The 27,852-nt window shown below is 38.6% G+C and overlaps 1 protein-coding gene across 1 annotated transcript in view; it reads left to right on the top strand.

The window, feature by feature from the left end:
- The first annotated feature begins 9,231 nt into the window (after positions 1-9,231).
- mybpc2a (myosin binding protein Ca) overlaps positions 9,232-27,852 on the top strand; it is a 51,145-nt gene continuing 32,524 nt past the window's right edge. Inside the window, exons 1-8 of the mRNA XM_085351837.1 lie at positions 9,232-9,336; positions 11,186-11,303; positions 11,543-11,591; positions 15,588-15,644; positions 15,748-15,914; positions 16,124-16,256; positions 22,553-22,677; positions 26,408-26,513. Of these exons, the coding sequence (XP_085207963.1) occupies positions 9,247-9,336; positions 11,186-11,303; positions 11,543-11,591; positions 15,588-15,644; positions 15,748-15,914; positions 16,124-16,256; positions 22,553-22,677; positions 26,408-26,513 (845 nt within the window). The 5' untranslated portion in view covers positions 9,232-9,246. The remainder of the gene's footprint in view (positions 9,337-11,185; positions 11,304-11,542; positions 11,592-15,587; positions 15,645-15,747; positions 15,915-16,123; positions 16,257-22,552; positions 22,678-26,407; positions 26,514-27,852) is intronic.

Genomic DNA, 27,852 nt, shown 5'->3' with positions numbered 1-27,852 from the left:
AATCATGCACTATTCCCTCGCTGAAATCCAATATTCTGTCTTTTGCCAGCGGCAAACCCTACAGAAACCAAGAAGAGGTTCACAAAGCAGGGTTGCCGTTTCCCTGTGCGGGTACATGTGAATGTGTGTTTATGTTGTTAAAATGAAACTGTTTATTTTAAAGTGTATTTCATGTGCAGTGTGGTGTATTTATGAAGGTGTCTGATCACTGCTAGTAAAAAAAAAGAGTGTGTCCCTGCAGAGTGGTTCCCAAAACCTATCTGAAAGCATCTGTGTTGACGGTGTACAGCTGAATGTAAGAAACAGAATGATGTTTTGCATTTTAGATAAATATAGCGATAAACAAGCAGCCCTCGGTTATATTTGTTATTGTCTCGTGAGGATTCAGATTACAGGATGTGACTCTTTAAACATTTTACCGAGTCTCAGCTCTGAAAGACTATCCAAACGCTGTGCTCCTAGTGTTGTATGATATGAAATAATGAGGACGTGCAAATTAATTTACATAATTGTTGTTTAATTGCAGCAGCCGAGGGTGTTAAGGATGCAGCAGCCCCTGCTGGTAAGAGCCTTCATGACATCTAAACTGGGCCCACTAGCTGTGCTCCAGATATCCAATTTATTTTTTGAGTAATGCATACAGTGGCCACCCACTCTAAGCAGAACATGCACTGGAAACAAATATTTAAAGAAATGCTTCTAATATAAATTTTTTTCTCTCATTTACAGATAACAAGGGTAAGAAACCGGCGTTCAGTGTTGGTTAGTCTCTGTGTCACGCAGACTGTCTGTAGATCATCCTCATCCTCATCTTTCTCATCCTTTTCATCATCGCTGTCAGCTTCATCGCCTTCATCCTCATCATCAAAATAATGTCTTTCCTTCCACTGATTCAGAGATGTCAGGAGAGGAGGAGGGTAAGGTTTAAAGATGAACCCGAACAAACACAGAAGCAGTGAACTTCTGTGGTGATGCGGTTGAGTGTGGAGATGCATGATCACACACTTACACACATGCACTTGAGCAGTTCAGAATTCCTCGGTAATCACTTGTTAAAATCTCGAGCAGTGAAGAAGGTGTTTAATTCACGGGTAAGTGTCACACCGTGTATACACGAGCCCGTCTATATGATATTTTTGGCTTTATTTAAATCTGTGATTACATGCAATGGATACAGATGAATATTTGCCTTTTAGCTACATTTATTTACTGGAGCAATATAGCATTCCTAAATTTAATCTTATTCGTGTAGGGAACAGCTGAGGACTTCAACCAATTTTAAATCAGTTAGAAAAAGATAAGCTGGCACCTTATCAGCACAATATTTATCCTGATATTAGTTTATTTATTTAATTAAAAAGTAGGTTTTGTGTCTGATTTTTTGTTTGCAGCTTCTACATGTGTATCTATGTTTAGCTGATATACAAAAAAGTGTTTGTGATTAGACAAAATCCAACATGGAAGACAAATCGCCCCTTTTGGTTTTTCCAGAGGGGACATATCCAGAGAGGAAAACATTAAATTTAGTATTAATTGCTGCAGGTAAATTGTAATACAATTAAAGGCATTGAAATTAAAATCTCTAGGTTGCCATGGCTACAGAAATTCTTGCCTATTTCCTCATGTTTTAAATAGCATCAGTACTACTACTACTGTACTACCAATGCCGATAATAAAGATATGAATAATTTAGAAAGTAAATGTGTTGGGCAGAGCCACTGCAGAAGTCTGAACTGATGCTATCTGTGCTGCTAAATAAAACTATGGCAGTGAGTAGGACTAAACAATTTACACTGGTGTCATGAAAATAGAAATGATTTTAATCAACTTCCACATTAACATCAGTTGTTAATCCAAATGTCAGATAACCTGTTGAGGTTTTACTGTTTTCGTGAAGATAAAGGTTCACTAAAATAACCACTATAAAATAGACATAATACATGTTTTACTAATGGTTAAGAATGTTAGAAAACAGAATGGAGATTCTCAACCTGTTAACCTCCATCTTTTATGTGGAAGGAAGCTTTTATATTTACATTTTAACATTTTCTTGTTCAATATGACTTTTAACTGGAATATTGAACCGTAAACTGTTTAAGTGTCAGTTAACAGTTAATTATTACATGTAATAATGAATTATTCTGAAAATCGGCAAAAGCTCATTTTCCTGTGAATTTTCCTTTTTCGAAACTACAAACTGAAATAGTTAATATTTATTTTTAATTCAGAAGTAGTAAACCTGGGATATACCCAGCACCTCTAGCGTTTTCTGAAATGCCCGATGATGGGTTCAAATCAATAATATAAATTATTATTACTAATTATTGTTGTTGTTATTGTTCTGGTTGTGTCATCACCCTTTAGTGTTTTCCAGCCTTCTCTATAATATAAGATGCTACTTTGTATTTGTGAGAAAGAAAACTGAGTTTTATTTTCTTTTTTTTGCTGATTTTTCCTCTTATTTCCATCAGGGACATCTGTAAGAAACATAATTATTTCTCTCTGCAAAAAAAATGTATGTTCAGCAATATATAGCTTTGTTCTGGGACCTCCCCACCCTTCTATGTGCATATGTAATCAGCTCAAACTGAGAGTTAGAGCAATTTCACTGGAAGTCGGGGGGCCTGGGAGGCACTTAACATATAGTAAACTATAATTAACTGTTGTTTACATATATAATATGTTCATAGATTGTGGCTGGTGTGTTACCTGTAAATAAAAGACATAGCCACTCATTGATTTATGAACTACTGTTATGAAACCTCAAGCCTCAATCAAAAGTGATGAGAGATGTGTGTGACTGAAAAACAAGGCTTTATCTGCCTTTTTGATAGAATTAAATATAATGTACAAAACAGGCACTGTGTTGTATTCACGAAGATGTGAAAGCAGCTTTAAGACCGTAAAGTTATCAGGAAAGGGTTTACTGAAGTCACAGAATACAAAGCTCTTCTCTTTTCAGACCCAGAAAGTATAAAAAGCAATCTTTTATACAGTCTATGTTTTTGATTCTGTTGCACGATGGTCTTTATTTATGTTTATGCGAATTTCCTTTAATTGCAGCTCATAAAAAGTCTTAAATAACAGGTTCCCAGAGAGTGAAGTACACTTTGTTGCACATTTATGTGAACAGTCTATTTGTGTAATATGTTCACCCTTTGAGTTCACCTCTCTGGATTGAATGTCAGTTCTTATTATGGGCCAACTGTAATAGAGGGCATGAGCAAGAAAGTTGGACACGTGGTTCTCTGCCCGTGTATGTGTGAGTGTGTGCAGTCAAGATGAATTATTACATAAACCTTCTGCAGCTCACCGGGAGTGATTAAATGTGTGTGCGCGCAGGTGCAATGATGAGGTAGAGCAGCGATTTCTACTCATACTCCAGCTCATTTATGCTTAGTCACAGTCTTTGAAGGGGTACATTGGCCAATATACAGTTAGAACCCAAATCAGACAATTCCAAGCAAACATGATTGAAAAAGCCAAAGCAACACTCAAAGCAAATGGCTGGCACAGCTTTAGTCTGTTCTTAACTCCATGACCTTTTGCTTAATATGCCATATGCCAGTGAACTTAGCTAATTTGTTTCTCAAATCCTTTCTGTTGTGCCCACCATGTTAGCGTTGGCTGCAGTTGGCAGAGCTAAAACGTTGGCTGTGATTTGAGAGTCCCGCTTTGGGGGAGAACATAAACACTGAGGGAGGCGTGATGTTTTGCAATCTAAAGGGAAACTCTACTGATCTGATCTCGCTCCAGGTGTAGGAACGTATGAATTTATATGTGAAAAAACAAAACAAATCTGATAAGCCTCTGTTGTTGTTGTTTTTTTGTGTGTTTTTTTCGCTATTCTAAAAAACATAAAACACAAAAGTGCTGCAGAAAGTTCACCAGACCTTGTGACTGTAAGCTTGATGTTATTTCTGTGATTTTAACAACATGTGCATAGTGCATGTTAACAACTTCACCCTTACATGTCATGTATGGAGATATTTTGCATTTCTGGGGGAATTAGACACCACAACTAAACTGGGAAACACAATTTTTACCATTCTGTTATTACAATGGACAACATGATTATAGCATCTAAAGAGTCTAAGATGCACAACGACAAACTAACACCCAGACCGACATCCAGTCCAGAGTACAATAGCAAAACAGAATCGAGAAGTCCTTCAGACAATCTAAGGTTACCAAAGTCAGAAATATGCTACCATCTTGGGTGGTAAAAGCCACCCAAGACAGCTGGCACCAACAGCTTGTATTTGTTTGTGAGAACTCACGTTTTCCCCCCCATTATTTTAGCATGGCAGAGAAGTTTAAATATGGCAGTACCCATCATCCAATGAGAAGACGCCAGTCAGTCTGTTGAGGTATTGCAAATTTAAATCATATTTTCTACTACTACAGGAAAAATTGCCTTTCCTTCTCGGCCCAGGGGCATCTGAAACAGCACCCCCAACTTTTCAAGTTAATTTTGTGTCCAGCCTGACTTGGGTCTCACAGATCCACCATAACAGAAACTTCCTAATTTATCTATCAAAAACCTCTGAGCCATCCTTGGATTGCTGCCTTTTGTTTGTTTTTAACTTATATCTGTAATCTGGCACACTGTTTACATCTGGAAGTCTCAGTCGACATCTGTACAACATCTGGATCTTGCCACCAACAACCTACATGCCTCATGGCCTGCAACATCACAGCTTGAGTCAGCGCAGGGATTATTATGTTTTGGGGCCTGATAATTAAAATTTTCAGATTGTTTCCTTTTACACTATTATGTCACTTTCTGTGGCAGAAATGCAGCCGGCTGTAGACGGTAAGCACTGTCCTGCAGCTAAATAGCGTTATAGGTGTGCTGACATATGTGTGCGCTCATTTTGTCCTTACTCATCTGTAAAATTAAACACATTGATTTATCTCTACAATTATCACTGTAACTCACAGAGGCACGGGCAGTTTATGACGCCAAGCACTTTTCTGTCATGCTGTGTTTATTTACAGCATGCATTTGCATGGAAAGCTTACAGTACATTATATCTGCATTACCACTTATTTAGTCCTGTTTATTTACAAAACCTGTGCTTATTCTTCATTAACAGATTTAGGTAAGTGCTTTGCTTTGTTGTTATATCTGTGTGTTTGTGTGTTTGTCTGAAGATACTGTGGTTGTCTGAGTGAATAGGCTTATGCATTGTCTTTAATCCGATCTTTGTTGAAGCATTTTCATTCTTTATACACACACACACACACACACACACACACACACACACACACACACACACAGCCCTCTGCAGTCTGATGAGACCTGTGCTGTGCTGTGAAGACTAATTTCCATGTACCAACTGTTTCTTTTCATTTAGCCAACAATGAGCCTAGGGATGGTAAGCAAAAGACTCGACACAATACATGCCAGCTTGCTTGTGCTTTCCGTGTTTGTGCTTGCTTTGTGTCAGTCACTTTTTGCGTTAGTGGACATGGGTATCAGATGAAAAACGCTTCCTCACTGAAGCCTGGGATTGCTCTGGTGTTGCTTAAAGCTTCAGTATTTTCACTCAGCAGACGGAGACATTATGAAGATGCAGTTTTGTTGCAGACATATAGCCGCGGTGATTTCTGGACATTGAACATAACAACGACACTAATCATGACGAGAATAACTTTATTTATGGAGTAAACAAAAGTGACAAAGTGCCCCACAGCAGACAGATAAAGGAACCTAAATCAAAAGGAAGAAATCAATGCAAAGGCGCAGCTTAAAAGCAATTCAAGGCACGGCAAATTCAACTGATAGACTGTCAGATGAAACATGTTGATGGTAAAATGAGTAAATAAATACAAATATAGCAGATAACAAAAAAGCTTCTGACAATGTCTTGTGAAAAAAAGTCTTTCAAAAGGATTCAGAGAACAGTGGTTAGATTGCTTCCACCAAAGCATCCAAGCAAACGTCTGTTTTAAAAGTGAAATGATGAGATCTGATTGGTAAAAAGCGATATATCCCGCCTGTGTTTCTGCTGGATATATGCCATCTGTGTGTGTGACATGGCCTAATTATTACTAGTGCTGAAGAGTGTTACACTGCACTGATTACTGTTTACAGCCATAATGATTTTTCTGTTGTTCATGTCTTTACACAATGAGGTCCTCTAGTTTCATTATGTTTTCATACACTTAATAAATAATAATAATAATATGTACTGTACAATTAGGATTATAGTAGTATACCATGTGTAGTACTTGACTTTATAGAACTAGAGAAATCCCGACTACTCTCTTATCTTTTCCTCCAAGTGTGAAATGTGGAAACCAAGTATCTGTTGATTCTTTAGTCAGTGTCAGTGCTCACCTGAAAATACACTACAAACTGCATACTAGGCATTTCAGTAATTAAATTAACACAGTGAATGAAGTTTTCAATAACCAGTGAATTAAGTTGGTCAGAATATTCATTTTAATGGGTTTCACTAAATCATCTTTTATGATCTGACACAAAACTATTATTAAATGGAATCTAGTACTATATCTTTTTTACACTCTTTAATATATGTATATATTGTTACAATAACAATATTGTTACAATAATGCTTAGTTTAACACAAGTTTAACATGCACATTAGATATACCTAATGTGGGTATCTCAGACACATGGTGCTCACTATGTCAAAAGAAGCCCCACCCACCTGCCGTATATACCTCTAATTTATGAGGCCAATCAGAAATAAGATAGCTTAAGGGCATACAGTAAATGAACTGTGGGGAAAGACCAAGGCCCAGTATAAGACACTGGGAGGGAATAATTATTTCCTGCTGAATTTTTACATTTGCTCACTTCCAAAGAAATTAAAGTGAAATAAGTATTTTGATCCCCCCAAAAACATCACTTAGTACCTTGTCTTGTCTTGTCACAGGGTTTCATCTCAGGAGGGATTTGGACGTACTCCTCTTTACAGTAACTGCTTCCTTTAGGTTTCTTGACTGCCACTTGGAAACTAAAAACCTCAGCTCCCTCTGCAGGTTTTCTAAAGGACTGTGGGCTGGAGAGCTAATGTGCTTTGTCTTTAGCCACTCCTTTGTTACCTTGGTTTTGGCTCACTGCCATGCTATAAAAACCATACATGATGCATTTTCAGTGTTCTGGGAGGAAAGAAAGTTCTCATCCAAAATTCATCCATCTAGTTGTCTTTTAGCCTTAGCAAAAACACCCCCCCAAAGCATAATGTTTCCACCTCTGTGCTTGACTATGGGGATGATGTTCTAATCGCGGCGCTTCCTCTCATACCTTCTCTGAATCATTTACTGTAAATGTTCACTGGCAAACTTAAGACAATTAATGTTAAAATAATATCCACGAATGCTAAGACCAAGGTTTTAACAGGAGAATGTTGCAGTTGTAGTTTATTAAACTCTATAGAAAAGATTAGGAAATTATGAGGAAATAAGAACCCCATACAATCCATATTATTTATACTGTGTAATCCTTTACAAACAGTTAAAAAAATCTATAAGTTGTATTTTAGAGTCTAAAAGTAATGCATGGTTAAATAGTGTTGCTTGGCATAATTTAAAACTCCCAGTGCCAAAGTACCACAGTGTCTAGAGTCAATTTCATTTAGAAGCCCCATCCCAAACACAGCCAGCATCCAGTGCAACAGCGTAAGAGTGTAAACATTCAAAAGTGTCCCCTGAGCCCTATCCCAGAATCAGTTTTACCCACTTAGCATTCCAATGGAAACCTTTTAAATCACGCTGAACATCTGAACTTGGATCTGTCCTCAGGGGTACTTTTTGATTAAAAGATCAAATTAACTGAGCCCATAAAAGCAGAGCGAGGAAGAGGCGCCAACAGTATGGCTCTCTGAATTTATGGAAGCGCATGACCTTATCTGACTTGTGACCCTGGATCCATTCTCTCAGCAACTGGTCTCGTCCAATGGATGTCCAGTCAGGGTCCTACTCACTCTATCTGATTGGTGATTCGATGTACCTTTGGCTTATTGCTTGTGTATGAACCTTTTTTCTTGTTAAATCTGCAGGATGTCTGACTCAGACAGTTTATGTAGATTGTGTACTGTACCTCAGAACAGTTGAAGTGATTTTAGGACAGTTGTTGAAGAAATAACTCATTAACAGTTGTACTTTTCTTTAAAAAAAAGAGGAAAAAATGTTAATTAGACTCTGAGAAAGAAATCTGTGTTCTTTTGAAGTGTGAGAGCACAATGATTTAATGTGTGAGTGTTCATCACTTGAAGTCAAGGTGATCACTGGGCCAATTAACACTTGTGTTTAATGGGACAACACAAATACTGTACAGACTGACGTGTTCCTCACTTTCTCTTTTTTCCCCTTCCGATGCAGAGTTGCCTCCTGATGGTAAAAGAAGTGAATATGTTAGCATTTCTATAAAGCATATCAACTGACAAGCAAACACCTTACAAAGGTTACATCAATTTACTTGCAAAAGAAACAAGCGAGTAGATAAAAGAGCAGCTCATTTTTTATTGCCATGATAAGACTGTACGGCTTCAGCTTATGTTCTGTCGGGGTGGCAGATGATTGCAGAGAGTCAATAGTAATATGATGTCTTCAGGGGTGATCTGAGGAGTTTCTATATTCCCTGTGGGCCAGCCTGCTCCTTGGTCGCTTGTCATTTGTCAGAGGGTCCCAAATGGCTTATGCAGTGTAACAACAAAGGCATAATGCAAACAAGCTGCCTTGTGGAGAGACTGTTGCTCAGTTTCAGCACTAAATAACCGTGCAAAGACAGAATTTAGTGGGTTGAGGCTTTGTGTCCTTGAACTAAATTTCAGAATTTTCCCAAATGACTTTCAAATAGGCACTTAGAAGATGATTTGGGGGTTTGCTTGGTCGCCTGGTTGCCTTTATTTATCTAAAATCTATATGCTGTGCCCAGATAACATTTTCTTGTTTAAATTCATACTTTAGTTACTCTCTTCATTCCACTCCCGTCACAGATCATCTTCCAGGGGAGGGTCCTCAGCTGTCTGAGCCGACCGGCCTGTTTGTGCTGAAGCCGGAGAGTGTTACAGCAACAAAAGGTCTGGCAAAAATCATTGGCCATAAAAACTGAGTTATATCTGAAATGAGAGGAATGGCCACTTAGTGCTAAATTCCAGTTGTTACACACACAGTTTAATTAATTACTGCATTTAATCTTCGTGCTTGGCAGGCAAGGACATCACGTTTGTGGCTAAAGTGGACTCCTCAAACCTGATAAAGAAACCGGTGATGAAATGGCTGAAGGGGAAGTGGCTTGACCTGGGTAGCAAAGCTGGAAAGCATCTTCAGTTTAAAGAGTCCTATGACAGAAACACCAAGGTACGCATTTATACTCTCTGTTTTAAATATAACTTTTGTGAATGTATTAATAAAGAGACAGTAATATCAACGGGACCATAGCCTCATGAATATTATAGCAAATCTTTCAGTTGATTGACTGACCACTTTATTGTAGACCAAAATATATGAGTATGTTATGGTATTTCGTACAGCACTATGGACAGAAATATTGGGCTACATAAACGTTACACCATGAAAACTCATGGCATGAGACTTCCATCGCACAGTTTTGGTACTGATATTAATGCCAGAGGAGATTTGGAACTTGGCTATTATTGAGTCAGCAGAGCCGTGTTGACTATGTGACTCATCATTTGGTGACCCTGCTCAGTAACTTTACACAGTCTGCCATTTAATGGCTGAGTTGCTGTGGTTCCTAAATGCTTCCGCTTTGTAATAATACCACTTACAGCTCTCAGGGAATATGTAGGAGGGAAGAAATGTCTGGACCCAACTTCTTGCAATGGTTGCAGTTCAGTAAGCTATACAGAAGACGCATACTTTCACAAATGTTTATAATGACATACTGCATGGCTGTGTGTTTCATTTCATGCACAAGTGGGATTGAAAACATGTATATTAAAAAAATTAATACGAGGAGGTCGGGGAGAAAGGGGGGGAATAAAATGATAGACTACAAATAGAAATGCAGAATGTATCTCCAACTGCTGCACCTACCAACTATTCACTAAGTGGTTGTGAAACTGAAGAGTCAGATGCAAAATGGAAACAGAGAAGTCAAAGTTGCACTTTTTGAAACATGTTGGTTTCAGTGGTAAGGAGCAACTTTTACTTTGACAGTCAAAGGTTTCCTTTTACAGTATGTACTGCATTTTTGCAAAATTCACTATCACTCAGTGGTTAGTTTGCAGTCGTTTACAGAGCAGTCACTGTTCTGTGAAATCTGCTACAAACCAAAACAATCACAAGGAGATTTTTGGTGAAATTACAGCCAACAAACCTTCAGCAACCAGTTGGCAACAGGTTGGTGAATACATGTTTTTCCTTAGTGACCGGCATTGTAAGTTTCAGGCATAAAATGTGAAAGTGCTAATGGCTAAATATCAGTTTTTAAATATCCTGACTGCATGCAAGTCAGCCTGCTCATTGCTTTGTCTCAGATTCTTGGTGGTTTTTAAAAAAATGGGATAAAACTTTGTGTAAAACTGACGGTTTTAACGAAAGATCCAAACTTTGTAACTGAACTCAGCTCAGCTGTTTATACTGATCAACCAAGTGGTAGCAAATAGTAATGTGCTTCAATATTTATTCACTTTTTGAATCCTGTGAAATCACATTTATTCCACCACGGCACAAAAAGCTTCTCGTGTAAAACATATTGAATCTTTTGGATTATACTACTGCAAACAAAGGCACGAAGGCATGCCTGTGCAAAATCCTGCCAACATTAATAGCAAATTGCAGTAATGAACAACTGAAAATAAAACTTGCAATTAATAGATTTTATGCTTTCCAGATCACACCCACAAAGTTTTGTTTATTTCAGTCAATATTTGTAAAACTCACAAAAATCAACAGCATAAAAGCTGGTAGAAATAATCTGTTTACTTACCATTTAATGACATTTCTTCCCCGACATCTTTGTGTAGAAAACGGAGGACATGATGAACACGTAATCAAAGTCTAGTGAGTGACTAGCTAACCGAGCAACATTTCAAGGCATCAGTGTCACCCTGCTCGCTTTATCCATACTTCGAGCATGTGTTGGTCAGCACGTACGTGCGTGTACGTTTGAGCTTTTGCGTTTGGGTGTTCATTGAATTGTGTGTGTTCCTAGCATATCATCCCCCCTCTCTCTCTCTGTCAGATCTACACTTACGAGATGAGCATCATCAAAGTAGTGGATGGAGACGCAGGTGGCTACCGCTGCGAGGTCACCTCCAAAGACAAGTGCGACAGCTGCACATTCGAAGTCTCTGTGCAGGGTAGGTCTGGAGACAGACACTTAATCACATTATTGTCATCTTCCATTTGGCGTATCCACCATTACTATGTAACTAGCTTTGTCAGGCAATAACTCAGTGAGTGCGATATACATTAGGTCCTATCATTTAGTGGCCTAGTGAGGTCATCAGTCCATTATTCCTTTGCTGCTCAAGCCTGCTGAGTAATGAATTAACCTAGCTGAGCTCTCACCAGCCTTTCTCCTTCTGTCTGGTTTCAGCTGCACAAGAGGACCAGCAGGACAACATCTTGGAGGCATTTAAGCGATCGTGAGTGTCAGTGTCGGCGTGGGTCTACTCTACATGTCACCCATCACACTGTCTCGCATATGCTCCTCTGTAGATCGCTGCCTCTGGGCATCTGTCAGTCTCAACCAGCGTCTCTGCCCGTGTGCCTGTCTATCCCTCGGTTGTAGTCGACTTTGTACGAGTCACTCAGTCTGCCATCTATCTCTTTCTGTCACGTCTCAGTGCATCTGCTGCCTTGGTGTTTTGCTTCACCTGGACTCCCTCGTGGTTTAGGATCTTATGTATTTCGTCACATGTCTCAGTAACAGTCTCCGAAGGGAGTATTTCTTTTTGTGTGTATGTGTAACTGTTTCTCTCACTGTCTATTTCCGTCTCTGCTTCTGGCCTGTGTGAAGTTGGTCTATGCTAATGTATCCTGCGAATGTGTAGTCTTCTTTATTTTTTGAAAAATGAGATTTCAGCTGTTCTCAGCCTGTAAATTGTACATATGTACACGTGCCTTGTGCTGGTAAATCAGCTGACACCTTTGCACCGATACCTTGAGTCGCCCTTTTTTGTAATCTGTGATCAAAAATATAATTTCCCTCCCTCATTAGAGCATGAGTAAAAACGGGCAGGTAAGATGAAAAAGGCAACATGCAAAAAGACAGCATCATATTGTGGTTTAGACAGGATGTCGGTGCGTTTATTTGCAGAGTGCTGATAGGAGGGAACAAGAGGGTGAAGGAGAGAGAAGGTTAGTGAGATAAATGAAAAGTGAAAAGTTGGTTAAAACTCAAATATGTTGCTGGAAGAAAACAGCGTATGAGTGCGTTAAACAACTTGTTATGTGGAAGTCTTGCAGCTTAGCTTCTGTAAAATAAGAATAGAGGATCCTGTTTCCCATAGGAGGATCATTTGTGCGTCTCTCATTAACACAAGGTCTGCATGCATTAAGATACACAATCCTCTTCTCTTAATTTCTGGAGTTTTATTAACACCAGATTTTCGTGTCTGCCTGAATTAGCACAAGCTCCTCATTGTGTGCCCCAGGCATATCAGGCTATTTTCTTCTTTGTGTTGCGTCTTCACTGACTGGTCGGCCAGCTGAGAGGGCTTCAAAGGGAAACAGAAAATACACACTGTATGTTTACACAGCAGTGTTTCACCAGCATTTAAAAGCATTTCTAGGTAGAATTCTCATTATACCACTATGTTTATTCTTATCAGTGAAATGCGTACGGGCATATCTGCATTTGTTAGATAGTATGCCATGGCACTACTGCACAGAGATGAAGGTCAAAATAACAGATTCAGATGCACCACACATCTAAATTCAAAGAATTCCTCTGACACCGGATTTTATTTTGATTTATTTCTTAGTGGGCCGCGATAGGTGGTGATAACGAATCTCATTACTGCACGCTAAATCAAGGAAAAATAAAATACTGTTGTTACTAGCTGTGGAGGTCAAATACACATAATGTGTTTTTTTTAAATATACTGTGAATAAAAGATGGTTCTAGCGACCATCGCTCTGGTTTGTGGACTACAGTTTTAGAGCTTAGCGGTAGCACGTAGCCACGTTGGTTGTTACAGTGCATCTGTTATCTTTCTTTATTTTAGAACAAGTTTAAAACAAAATCTACTTATCAGAAAAACTGAGCAAGCATCGTCTCAGAATATATTTTAGTACAAATTAACCAAACAAGCTAATGGTCCATTTAAAACCAAACACACTAAATGCATAGAATAGCACCACTATATCTTTTTGACTATAAATTATGTCCTTTTTACAAAATGAGCTTCACCCTTTAATAGAAAATACTTAAACCAGCAATTGAGATGAACTAAACAGGAAAATGTTCACTGAACTACATCTGAATAGGTTCATTTTCTCATCGGTTTTTCTACATTACAAGTTATGAAACCAGAGAAGTTCCCTTCAGCTGCCATCAAAAAGGATGCATAATAATGACGCTTTGCTGTGGCTTCAGTCTTTTATCTTTTTTATACAGTCTATTAGTGTTTAGCACTGCTTTTTCATTCATAATATGAATTTATAGTGTGAATCACTGTTTGCCATACCACACAATAATATTATTATACATTAACAGGTATCATTAATCGTTCTTTGCACTCATTCCACATGCTCAAATACTGAAGCAGAGCTCTTCACCTCTGTTTTCATCTAAACTTTCAGTCTAGTTTTTCACATAACTTGACTTTTGTGCAGAGAGAAGCTCTCTGAAGTGCTCAAGCAGATTGAGATTCTGCATTTGCTGTGACCACAGCACCGCAGACATCGCTTTCACTCTCATCGTTTTTATCATTTGGTGGTCATGTGTGCCTGGTGATCGACGACAATACCACCCAGCGAGAATTTACCTCCATTAGGATGGCAAGGATAACACGGATGGATGTTATCCTTGGATGAACTGTTCATCCATAGGACGAGCATTATCACTCAGAATGGCTCTGAATTTACTGGCATTTATCTCTGAGGGGTTCAATGAGCCTCAACAATGCCAGGAAAACACACTCCACGCTGTAAAGGAGCTGCCAAAACCATTCACGGTGGAAAACAAGCAGCACTCGATCCTGTAGACATTTATTGGTGTGTGCCACACACAGTGCTTGTCACCTTGTTGAGCACGAGACAGCGACTGATTATGCCACAGCACATGACATATTCACCATCACTTTATACTTGCAAATGTGCATCTGAAGGGTAATAAAGGGTTTTATGCATGGTTACAGATGCTTAATTCCCCCTACTTGTATCAACAAAATATTTTGCATGTGACTGTCGCTTTTTGAGTATCTTCTTCCTTTCACTATGCTTATGTCTCATTCTTACATAAAGTTCCTTTAATCACATCATGACCAAAGATAATCTGATTACTTTTGTCAAGTAACGAGTAAAGTACTGACATTAGCGTCCACTGTACACTCTGTGTGGGAAGAAAACTTCTTTCTACAGGGAAAAATTAAATGTGGCTCCTAGCACGCTGCCACAGGAATGTGAAATTCACAGAGAAACCCCCGGATCCGCCCACTGACATGACCTGCTAAACAGATGAAAATAGACTTACTACACACCGAACGCGATAGAAGCGACCAAATAGTCAGGTTTACATGTAAAGTCATCATACATAGAATAAGGGAGCCAAGAGCTACACGGAGTTCTGTACAATCTGCCTTCCTTTTGCAACCAGAGATGTTGCCCCCTGCTGGCCATGTGAAAGAATGCAGATTTAACAGACTGGTTTCACTTTACATTTCCGATTTCCTCCGGAGGCTTTGCATTTAGTCAAGCTGCTTCTGTAAATAACAATTTTAATGACATGTCTGACTGATTCACTCCACTGTCTTGTGGTACAAATTGGTACTACACAAAGTACAGCCTAGTCATACTATAAAGATTGTGCTTTTAAAAAACACTTAGGTGGGTTGCACAATTATAGCTCTTTTTTCCATGGTCAAATTGTATTGATAGCTAAATAACTTTTTAAAATGTGGAATTTTGAAACACAGAATTTGCAATAAGTAATGTTAATGTTGGTTCAAATCTGCTGGACATCTGTGATATGTCACATGGTCCTCTGTTTGTGGCTTTTGTGTACTTCAGAGACCTAACAGATCAAGAGTCTTATATAAACAGACTTTTATTTTATTACATGCTGCTTGTCTGTTATGATTCTTCTGTCAGTCAAGTTTAGGGCATGATCAGAGCTTATGATTCACTCTATGTTCTCACTGCCCCCATTTTCTTTTTTGCATCATTCTGAATGCAGGATGGTAAAAGGGTAAGTGTTAACCACAGGCACAAATTTGTTAGAAGTTTACTGTTCGACCATCTTCAGTATTATTGCGTATTAGAATTTCCTATGTGTAATATGGAATAAAAAAGGGTATATTATTGAATGTAAATACATTATTAATGTCTTTTTGCCACCTAATTTACAAATAAAGTAAAAAGCACAGGATAAAAAGAAATAAATAATAATCCCAGAATTGAATTTCTTTTAATTCCAGTGGAGATGCAGATGAGGATGCTGGAGAGCTAGACTTCAGTGCACTGCTCAAGAAAAGGCAAGATAATTTACATTTTCAGAGAAGCATCTTCCATCTATATGTGTCTTAAACTTGGTTTGCACTCATTAACTCATTCACAATCAATCTTAAACACCACCAGGCAGAAGAAGGAGAGGAAGGAGGAACCAGAAGTGGATGTATGGGAAATCCTAAAGAAAGCTAAGCCCTGCGACTATGAGAAGATTGCCTTTCAATACGGCATCACAGACCTGAGGGGTATGCTGACGAGGCTGAAGAAGATGAAGGCTGAGTCCAAAAAGAGTGATGGTACGGGACGGAGTTATGAGGCAAAAGCAGAGTTTGTGCTTTGAATGAGATAACAGGCAGCAGGCTGTAAATACCAGCAGCATATAAAGGCCAGCGTTTTAAGGAGGAGCAGTTTTGCTACTGGGACGACAGGTGGAATATGTGTTAGCATATGCCTGCTGTTGGTTGGCACAGGTATTATTTGGCCCTTAGAGTCTTTGTCTTTACAGCTTTCCTGAAGAAGCTGGATCCAGCATACACAGTGGACAAGGGCGAGAAGATCCATCTCACAGTGGAAGTGGCTGACTCCAACGTTCCAGTCAAATGGTTCAAAAATGGACAGGAAATCAAACCATCAGCTAAGTGAGCAACTATCCTGCATTTGTGCCAGTTTTTGTATTTAGATTCACATTTCTGTCATCTATGATTATGTGAAGAAGAAAGTTTTCATAGGAGTCTATGTAATGAAAAACTAAGTACACCCTTTCTGCAGCATATCAGGACAAACTCCTCATATCAACTGTCAACATGGTGATGATTTGGGCTTGTTTTGCAGCCACAGGACCTGACCACCTTTTAGTTTTTGAGTCAACAATGAAGTTTTCCGTATACCAAAGCATTTCAGAATCGAGTGTGAAGCCATCTGTCTGACAGCTAAAGCTGGGTCATTCAGCAGGACAAGGACTGCACCAAACTGAAGCAACACTGTAAAGAACAGTGGACCAAAATAATGATGTGAGAGGAAGATGAAGTGATATAGAACATGCATACTTCAGGTTTTTGCTGTTTAATACATGTCTACAAGCTAATTATGGGGTGTACTTAGTTTTTACGGACTACACAGAGTCCTGTGAAAACACATAACTGTGGCAACTGTAAGTCTAACTCTAACTCACATCTAACTCAGAAAAGTGCTGTGTGCAATTCAACACCATGTCTTAGGATAGACCTGTTATCGTTCTGTCTTCATCCTACAGGTCTTGTGTTGTATCTGATGTAGCTCCTTGTTCTCTTGACGCTGGTTTCACTAATATGGCTGAGCATCTAGAATGACTTACTGCTCCCGTAGCAGGATAACTGGTTTTAGGGCAATCCACCATTTTGGTGATGACTTTCCCAAGAAGACAAACTTTTGACAGTATGACGCCAGTTAAGGTCAGCCCCATGCACATAAACAAACTCGTGGGCAGATGAATATGCTAGTGATTAGATCAGCTGGCAGGATGTCCCAGATTTGTCAGAGTTCTCATTTCCCTGCATCTCAACAGAGGTTAAGAGTGCAAAGTTTGCATTGCAGCCACAATAGTCACTTTAAGGGGAGATACAACATCTATAAATAAAACATAATTGTCCTTTAAATAGTTTAGCTTAGCTTGATTGCTCTCATTATGTCACTAACATTATAGCAATAACAACTTGATCAACTGGAGCAACTGCAAGAGTTGCAGAGTACATTTCAAGCAGTTCAGCAAGCACATCCTTCCTCAAGCAAAACACGGTGCAGGGAGTGTAAACGGTTAATTCAAAATCCTTTAGCTCTGACTGGGATGTCTGACAGAATACATATGTTACTTTTTGAGCCTCTTTAGCCTGCTGAGCTTTATCCAGTGTCTGCGTCGCTCTCCTCTGTGCTCTTTTCCCTCCTTCTTCAAAGGCTACTTGTGGTCTTTCATTGAAGAGGCTACAGCTGTTTCAAGTGCTATGTTTTCAATAGCTCCACCATCTGCTATTTCATGAATCTTCATGCTGTTATTGGAAAGTAAGGCGGCCCTCTTCCTGTTATGATTAAGACAGTTACATCGGGAGAAGCGACTTTTATTTTGGCCTGAGCAGAGTCTCCCTGGAGGTCTCTCCAGGCTGTGGGCTGTGACCATTCAGCTCTAACAAATCAAATGTTTTAGGTTAGTGACTAAAAGCCATTGGGATCAGGGTATTACAGCCCTGCTCTTTTTTGTTGTTGCTTTATTTCACTCCTACTACTGCTGTGGATAAAGCATAAAACCAAAACCAATCCAAAAACTCTTTTGACATAATACATATAAAAAGAGATTATCTTATTATGGTCAGCTGAGATTCACTATTTTACCGCTCAGTGTTACACCATAGAAAATAAATTTAATTTTGTTTTGTGTTTTCCTTCACTGATAGCAGCTTAAAACATTGTTTATTAGGTAAAGTGATTTTTCTTGAAGGCTGAGTTGTCTTTTTGTTTCATTTAATTTACCAAAGCCTCAGAGATGAGGAAAAAATGCCATACTGATTAAATTTAGTCTATCTGCACTTCTTTAATTTACTCTTCTATTAAAAAATACCATAATTTAAGATTGCAGGACGCTGTACATGACATAATGATACCTTCAAGAACTAATGTCGTGGAATAACAGACATTTACTGAAAGTTGGTTCGCAGGTGTTGGGGAAAAAAGTATGAAAAGACGTCTGTAGCTACAGAGGGAGTGTTGTGAACTATGGATAAATAACACATCACCCATATGGAAAAGATATATATAAATCTTATAAAGTTTGTATCTGTCTTGTGTGAAACTTGTATGAAAAGCATACAAGAGTGAAAACAGATAAAAGATTCCTTGAAAAATTATATAAATGAAACTTGTATGTTTTGGATACTTCCTAAAACAATATATGAAAGTATTGAGAAAGTGGCCACTTTCATGAGTAAATCATATAAGCCTTATATGATTCATTATATGAAGCAAGCCAAATCTGATGCGAGTCTTTTATAAGTTTTTTCTGTTTCTTTTCCATATGGGCAATGAAAGACCACCCGTGATGCTAGTTGAGTCAGCTGGAGCTGCAGAGTTAAACAGAGTTAGGTGCATTGTGGGTAACATGGGCATAGGAAGTTCTGCAAACAGACTGTATTTTAAAGATGGCTGTACCTACAATTATGTGGCTTGTTAGATTGTGTACTTGCAATTTAAAGTTTCATCTGTCATCAGTTGAGGACAATATCTGGACAGTGCATCGGTGCAAAGTGCATCTATTGTATGTATGCATGCATTGTACAGTCGTATATACCTGCTAGTTATTAGAATAACATACAAATACTAGAATTTTACTCAAAATAACTAAAACACAGACTTCTTGGGCTGTAGAATTAATTACACTATAAGTCATGCTAGTTGTCTGATGTTTTCTTTAAAAATGGTCCTCTTAACCAGCATTGAGTGGTCCAATTCAGATGACCCCATATGTGTAGGATTTTGCAGTAACAAAAAGAAAGAACTGTCTTTTAAGAGAAGAAAGCCTCAGATTGGGACAACCACCTGCTTTGACTGTTTGGATGAAGGGAAAGAGAAGAGAGCATAAAGAGATTATGCTAAAACATTCATTATGGGAGAGAGAAGGCAAATGCTCGAGCCTACAGTGCCATAACTGAATGATAGTTCAGAGTCACCTGATCCAGCCCTAACTATAAGCTTTATCAAAAAAGGAAGTTTTAAACTCAATCCTAAAGGATTTATGTTTCCCAAATCAAAATGGAGAGCTAGCTCCACAGGAGAGGTGCCTGATAGCTGAAGGCTCCGCCTCCCATTATATGAGACAGTATTGGTGTCCACCTATGAGTCAAAGTGGACTCTTCCCTAATAACGAAAACTTCAAGTGTTTAAGAGTTTAATTGAGCGAGTCATACAAAATCACCCCCTGAAATAGCCATACAGATGCAAATATTTTATTTTATTTTGTTATTTGATTTAATTTATTTTATTATCGTAAGCATATTAGTTTGATTCCTGAAATCGGGTTATTCAAAAGGGAGTCTGTGGAGAATGACTGAGCAGCAAGGGCTGAAAAATTAAATCACAGCAAAACTGCTACAAGCTGCAATTCCACTTGAGGTTGGCTTTAAAAACCAGTGTTAAAATGCCAAACTCAACACCAATAAAAACCACCCTCACAGCTCGGTAAATAAACAATTGTTGGCATTATGGAAAGTTTGTCCCTTTATAACAATACTACGGTAGTGAACTTTCATCTTCTTAGATACTGGTAAGCTTTAAGGTTTAGGAGCATTTGATCGAGGGTAGCTGTTTTATAGCTATCATCTATCATCTGAAAATTCAGTTCACTCCATGTTTAAGCGGTTGGTTCCTTCTGGAGGAGGTGTATTGAGGTTATGAGACAAATTGTGGTGTGGTACAGATCATCCAAGCCATTTGAGCTCAAGTTTGGATGAGTGACTAACTTATAAAAGCTTATATTAGTATTAGCTGAGTTAGCACTCATATATTAATCTGCCATAGCCAGTGTAAACTGTTGTGATATTTTGATACCACGGTAGCATTTACAGGATATTGCTTTGTAGTGAAAACTGTTACTCAATAAGGCCCATTTACTAGTTGTTTTTCTCTTTCTCTCTGACCCAAGAATTGATGTGTAAGACTCACAGGCTGGTACCCCAAGGTCGAAAATACCACAGAGACGAGACCACTTCCTTACTCCCATCCTCCCTTCTTTATCTCTTAGAAAAAGGCTCGTTAAAGGCCAGGTGGTTCGTTTCAGAATTCACTAATGAAAGAACTCTGTATTCTATGTCTAGGAGTTTTATTTTGCTGGAATGATCATAAATTGTAGCTGAACTGATAAACTACACAAAGGATACTTCTTTGCTCACAAGGCAGGAAGACGTTTCCTTATTTGGTCTGTACTGGTTTGAACTGAGAACTTGCTGACACACGAACCTTTTTTTCCTCTATATAAGCTGTTTTGTACTGAATAAACCTTTGAGTTGATTTGGGAAGGCAACCTGAAGCAGTCTGTGTTTCCTTGTTCTCCCAAGCTACTCCCGGCGCTGTAACTAACCCAGCTGAACGGCATACTTGAGTGTTACTTTGAATAATTAGGAATCTAATAAAGAAAGGACAGAACTCTGCTTATCGGTGCTCGTGCCTTGGAGGGAAACCGGGACGGAGATTTTCTCTTCATATGCTGTAGAGACTAAAATTATTCTAAATACGAGGCTGTAACCATGGTTATTTTTGCTGTGAAGTAAGGTATTATAGCTTTGGATTCTATGAGGATTTACTCAAGTTTTTGGCATGGTCACATTTGCTTTAGTTTTTAGGTTGCGTGGTTGCCTGTTAGTTTTGCCAATGAGTGCAACAGCATTAGAAGGTACAAAAAGAAGCAATGGGGAGTTTATTACAACCTTTACTACTGATTATAATAATCACATTATACGCTGCTCAAAAAACAAGCAGAGGGGCTTATTAATCAGTTTCAGCTACTTTGGCAATAATGAAATTAACAACAGTTGTAGTAGAGGGGCAACAATGAGACAACCCTCAAAACAGGCAATGTTTTACATGTGGAGGCCACTGACATTTTTTCCTCACTGTTTTTTCACTATTTTTGCATTTGACTAGGGTCAGTGTCACTGCTAGTGGTAGTACTATTCCTCGGCATGACAAGTTTGGTGGTGGATCAGTGATGGTGTAGGGAGGCATATCCATGGAGGATCCTGGAGGATGAAGGACTTTATACCACTGACTGCCCCCCTCACAAAACACCCCTGGGACATTGTGTTTTAATCCATCAGACAACACCAGGTTGCGCCTCAGACTGTCCAGGAGCTCGGTGATGCCCTGGTCCAGATTTGGGAGGAGATCCCCCAGGACACCATCTGTTGTCTCATTAGGAGCATTCCCCAACATTGTCAGGCATGCATACAAGCAAGGGGGGGCATACAGACTACTGAGTTACATTTGGTATTGCTTCATAAAAGTCTGATGGGATATTGTCATCACCTTGCCGAGTGGCGGGCTGGCGGTGCAGACATGCAAGCTTGTGAATGCGAGAATTCAAGAATGAAGTGACGTAGTGGTTTGAAATGAATAATGCAGTTGTAGCTACTAAAAATCTCAGATGAGTTTGGGTCTCAGTGACCTCCACCTCAAGGTCAAGGTCAGAGGTCAGGTTTTCTGAAACTGCTGTGAGGGGTAGAAATCGCAGCCGACAGTATTTTTCACTTTGATTTTTGGGGTACTTTTCAATTCAGCCCTCTGCCGTGTGATCATTTTTATTTCCATCAAATGATGTGGCATCATTTTATTCCTAACGCGTCACTGAGTGTTCCTAAGTGTTCCTTTATTTGTCTCGAGCAGTATACGAGAATAATAAAGAAATCCAGGGACCATGACATGTTTACATCAATGAAATCAAAATGTAATACATTTTAATCCTGAACACTCTGTTTCTAACATTTCTGCTTAACTGTTAGCCTTACAATAAGTACTTATTCAGTATTCAAATTACACCTACTGTTAATGGACCTTGAGTGGTCTGATGATGTGAATGCTTGCAGCTTGTAACCATGGGAATCTTTCTCATCACTGCCTCATCACTGCGTGTGATGACACTGTGGCATTACTGTAGCTCTCTGATGTTTGGCACCATATTTTCACAGCAAGCTCAACGCATGTGTGTGGGAGCATATATTAAATGTGTGCATTCTTTGTCTCGATCTGTAACTTTGAGTCACTCTGTTGTCTTTAGGCCCCGTTCGCCTGACTGTGGTTGGATTTGCTGAAAGCACTTAATCATTATTCTCTCTCGCTCTCTCTCCCTTTCTTTGTCTCTCACTTCATTTCTTCTTTATCCGACTCGTATAATCTTCCCCCGCCATCCCTCTGCGTCCAGGTATGTGTTTGAGAGCGTGGGCAACAAGCGGACACTCACTATCAATAAGTGCAACCTGTCGGATGACGCAGCATACGAGTGCGTGGTCGGGGAGGAGAAGTGCTTCACGGAGCTTTTTGTCAAAGGTATATGAGTCACTGTCTTTGGAGGAATCCTTTCAGGAGGGAGCGGTTTTTCTGCTTGGTTTAGCAAATGCTGTCATTTGAGTGTTGAGAGGCCTGACAGCTCTGTTCCCTTCATGTCATCTGTGTATTTCAATGCTTTTATGCCACGCAGTAACATGCTGCGCTCTGTTGTCTGCTCACTCATTTTTAATGGGTACGTGGCGAGTGAAATTTTCATGCTTTGTTTATTGTCATGTATCATTGTCGCCGTGCTGTTTGTATTAATGTGCTGACATATTTATCCGAGTTTGACTGATATGTGTGTTTTTGAAGGACAATTTGAATACGGATCAATGGTAATAGTAAAATTGCTAGGCAGATTTGGTGTATGATAGCTCTGTATTCAGGGTTTTTGAAAGAAGCACTTGTATTTTGCGTATTCTTGTAACACATGTCATTTTCGGTATTAATTGGGCCTATTTGATCGACTAAATGCATGCCACTTTACTGTACATTTTAATGGATGTAACTCAGTCTACTGCTTTTATATTAATCCCATACTTTACTCTCTTACATCATCAGAACCATAAAAATAAGCTCTGTAACCACTCCCAGGCAGCTACAATGTGTCTATGTGTCTTGATCGAAAATGACTCATAAAGGTGTGCTCAGACAGGAAGCATTTTCAGCTCCAGCAAACCAGGTCAAAATCTGACTGTAGAGGTGATTTCTGTAAGCTGGCTAGCAGACATCAGTTTGAGATGTGCTCAGAAACCCATTTTTTTCTGTTGATTTGCTTTAGTTTCATATATTTTTCCTCTGAGCTCTTTATGAAATAACACTAGATTCTTAAAGCGAAATCTCATGCTTATTTCCATCTTCAAATTCATATTCTGAATACTATACTACACTACAATATACAATTTTAAAGTAGATTTGCTTGGCCTTTATAGTACCATTATTGTAAAGATGCATCAATTTAGATTGTCTTGGACGATTCCAATTTCCAGTTTTTCCAATATTTTTCTTTTCTCTCTTTCCTTCTAAGAACATGTAGCGCCTCTACTCAGGACCAGTACACTCTCACTTCAAATAGAGACCCTAGACATCTTACTAGGTTCAGGAGGAGGTTTTGTTTTGGGGACTCACAAAAGGAGTTGGCTTGGAAGTGAATAACTGGGACCTTTATTGCCTCAGTACCATTTATATACATATACAACACAATAACCCAAATTGCACACTAATAGTGCATTTTAAAGGTGAATACATGTAAAACAAAACAAAATAAAGACATTTAAATGGAAGATTTATACTGAACAGTATCAGAGCTCTTGGGAATGAATGAAACAGATTAAAGTGTTCCTGTTGTGAAGTTTGAATTGTCCAGTCTGAATTGTCCTTTAAAGTCGTTGAAAACCCAAACAGGTGTACTGTAGGGGAATTGTCAGTGTGCAAACCCTATTAAACTTGAAATATGCTCATATCTATTAAGACATAACCATTCTAATATAAACAGAGCTATTGCTTCTACTTGAATACCTCCCCGATCGGAATATGGCTTCAGCGGGGTGGGGTGGCTAACAGCTATTAGCAGCTAGCATCGCATCTAGCATCGACATCGTTTAGCTCAAAGCATTCAACACTTATAACACACTGTAAAGAACAACAGGAGAAGTAAAACAACACGCCAGATTCTCATAGCTCCCGATTGGTTTTTGTTCAAAGGTTTCTGAGCTGAATCGGCTAGTGAAATACATTATCTAACTTAACAGGTAGCTAACGAAAGCACGTGACTCACCAGGATTTTCAGACACAAATAACTTGACAGACGTTATTCCCTTTGTGGTCAGAGTTCGGGGCCTAATAAAAGAGTACCTTATTAGCATTTATACGTAAAACAATCTGGTCTCATTAACCGGGTTGCAGTATTGCACACCAAGATACTTTTTCCATGCGCTCCGACACGTACTTGACCGCCATCAGAGGGAAAATCTCACAGGAAGAGAGAGGTAATACTTCCTGCGCACTAGACGCAAGGTCATCAGAACACAAGACTGCATCACAGCGCCCCCTTGTGACAATAACAGGCTATAGCCTTAGATTACAAAAAGGGATTTTGAAGCCCTGTATTTCACATGGGTTACAAACAGAATATACAAGCAAAAATAAACTTTTCAGATATCACCCAATCAAAGAAAAGTAGCCAATCAGGGACCAGCTGGAACAGTTTAGATAAAACAAGTTATTAGATTAAGTTAATAAATATCTTTTAGTTTATATTTTATTTATCCCATATTTGTTTGTTATAGCATAATAATGATAATAAATAATAATAACACAGGCTTACATAAATACATAGACTAACAAAATGATAATATATAAATGGTAAATGGTAAATGGTCTGTATTTATATAGCGCTTTACTAGTCCCTAAGGACCCCAAAGCGCTTTACATATCCAGTCATCCACCCATTCACACACTGGTGATGGCAAGCTACAATGTAGCCACAGCCACCCTGGGGCGCACTGACAGAGGCAAGGCTGCCGGACACTGGCGCCACCGGGCCCTCTGACCACCACCAGTAGGCAACGGGTGAAGGGATACGAGATAAACAGACATAAAAAAACAGTTGGAAATGAAGCTTGTGATTATTTATTAAACACTAAACAGATTATGTAACTGAAAAAACCCTTAAAGCTAGATTAAATATTGTTTTTCTTGTCCTAACTGAAACCTGTATAGCTCACTCACTCAGTTGCCTTTTCAGCTACTTCATTGAAGGGACAAATTCATGATAAACTATTGATTACATGACTTTGTATCTACATCTACATTTCTATTGCATTCAGTGTCTCACTTTTAGAGTTTCTGGGAGCCTCCAAACATGTCACGGTGATTCCATATCAGAGTACAAATCACATATTGCTTTTTCCAGACTTGAAGGTACGGCCGCTATTACAAACCTACTGGGCTATTTCAGTGTCATACTCTTCTAGCTGTGTCTGTGTATTCCAGAGAGAATATATTCCTCAGCTTTTATGTGGACAACATCAAATTCATTTCACAAAACTTTTGTGATGCCAGTCAGATTTTTACATATTTCTGTGGTGTTGTGAGTGTAGTTCAGAGAGTTTGCGGGCACACCAGCTAAGGGGAGAAAGAATTGAAACGTCCGGAGGGGGACTGGAGGCCGACTGTGACAAATAGCTGAGGCTAGTAGAGCATCAAGCATCACACCATGTGGTTACACAATGTGACTCCCACCACCTCAGGAGACTTGAGGTGCCTTCCACCTCCACAAGATGGGTGTGTTTGGTGGCTTTGGATAAGAAATTCAGGAATATACTATGCTGTTATTCAAATACGAAGGAGCGTTTACATGTTTTGTGTGCTATCCTATTTTTCTGCTAACAGGTACTAAAGTAGGGTATCGACCATTCAAAAAGAAGAAAATAATGCTAAAAAACCTGACCTACAGGTACATGTATACTGTATTATGACATAATTAATATCTTTTAATGATAGATTCTTATTGCTGTTAATATCGTAGAAAAGCATTAGTCACTCTCCTCAAGTCCTGCTTCCTTGCAGATGTGTTTATTCGCCACACTTATTTTACTCTCCATTCGTATTTGTGTACTCCGGTGATTTAGATATGTCCAGTTTCCCGTTGGTGATTTACATAAAATAGCGTATCTCTTTAATGACTCACTTCCCATCTGTTGTTTGACTCAAAGCTATTTGTTTTCAGAACCTCCAGTCACCATCACCAAGCTGCTGGATGATGTTCATACAGTGGTGGGTGAGAGGGTGGAGTTTGAAGTGGAAGTGTCTGAGGAAGGCGCTAACGTCATATGGTGAGCTAATTTACCCTTCGGTTCATTTTGAGTTTGAAATTCATCAATGTGCTACTCAGCTAATAAAACTCTCTGTATAACGGAATAAACAGTCCAATGAGACAATACGTTTCAGGCCTCATAAAGCAATGCTGACGCAGCTCAATTTTTTTAATTTTTACAAGCTAACATAAAAGATACTGGCTAATAGTGTGTAACTGAGGTTTCTGCATAAGGACACTCCAACAGAGTCATGGCAAAAGGACAGATGTCAGTTCCTAAGGCTTTACATTTTAAAATTAAATACTGTAAATACAGCGAGATATGAACAACAGCACATGACATATTACAACATATTATGATCTATTTCTTAAAAACTAAAATGCAAAATCCAAAATGCATTGTGTGAAAAGCAAAGTACCCAGTGATTCAATTCCTCTTAGGGCGAATGTTTGCAGCAGTAACTTGAAGTAGCTGTTTTCTATACGACTTTATCAGGCTTTCACATCACAGAGTTTTGGCTCACTTTTCAATGTTACTTGAGCTAATTGAGGTTCATTGAGGTTATTGACGGCACAGCGTTTCAATCAGGTTTTCTGTCTTCTGTCCTGTCTTAGTTTTTCAAGTATTGTTTCTGCAGGTCTGCTTAAGTTTGATTAAATAAATGATGACAAAGTGTAATATGTCATGTTTTGCTGTTGTACTGAGGTTGTATTTATATAGTTATATCATTTATATAGTTTATTTATTTATATAGCACATTTAATTACAACAGGAATGTTGACCAAAGTGCTGTACAAGAATACAAAATACCTATTAAAATATCTTATAATATTGATAGCAAACATCAAATATGAATTGTCAAATAACTCTCATATTGTATTAAAAGCCAGTAAATACAAATGTGTTTTAAGATAAGATTTAAAAAGATTGGCAGTACGAGCCAGTCTGATGTGTATTTATCTAATTTTACAACCTACTAAGTAATAGGTGGACTTTATTTCTACTGTGACTATACTTTGGCTAACTGCCCTCAGCAAATAAGACAGTATTTACCAAAAGCAATGGTGGAGATTTATCTGTTTTGTCACTTCAGTACTGTAATGGTTTATTATTCCAAGATGGTGTGATGAAAAGCTTTAAAATAAAGATTTATCGGTGCAAAAGGTGTAATGAATAACAAACCCCCCCCAAAACCAAAACCATTATTAGTAAGCATCTATCAATAAGCTCAACCAAATTGTTATATGAAACATTGCTATTAGCTAAACATTTTGCAATTGACTCTAATATCATTGTCTAATAATCTTCTCCACAAAAGAAGAATCTTTGTGGCTTTTATTTTATTTTAAGTTTCTTT

Source organism: Diplotaxodon limnothrissa, linkage group LG4, assembly GCF_057381915.1.
Source record: "Diplotaxodon limnothrissa isolate DT_005_m linkage group LG4, D_limnothrissa_male_GT1.1, whole genome shotgun sequence".
NCBI classification, from domain to species: Eukaryota; Metazoa; Chordata; class Actinopteri; order Cichliformes; family Cichlidae; genus Diplotaxodon; species Diplotaxodon limnothrissa.
This window is presented reverse-complemented; position numbering and strand designations above follow the sequence as displayed.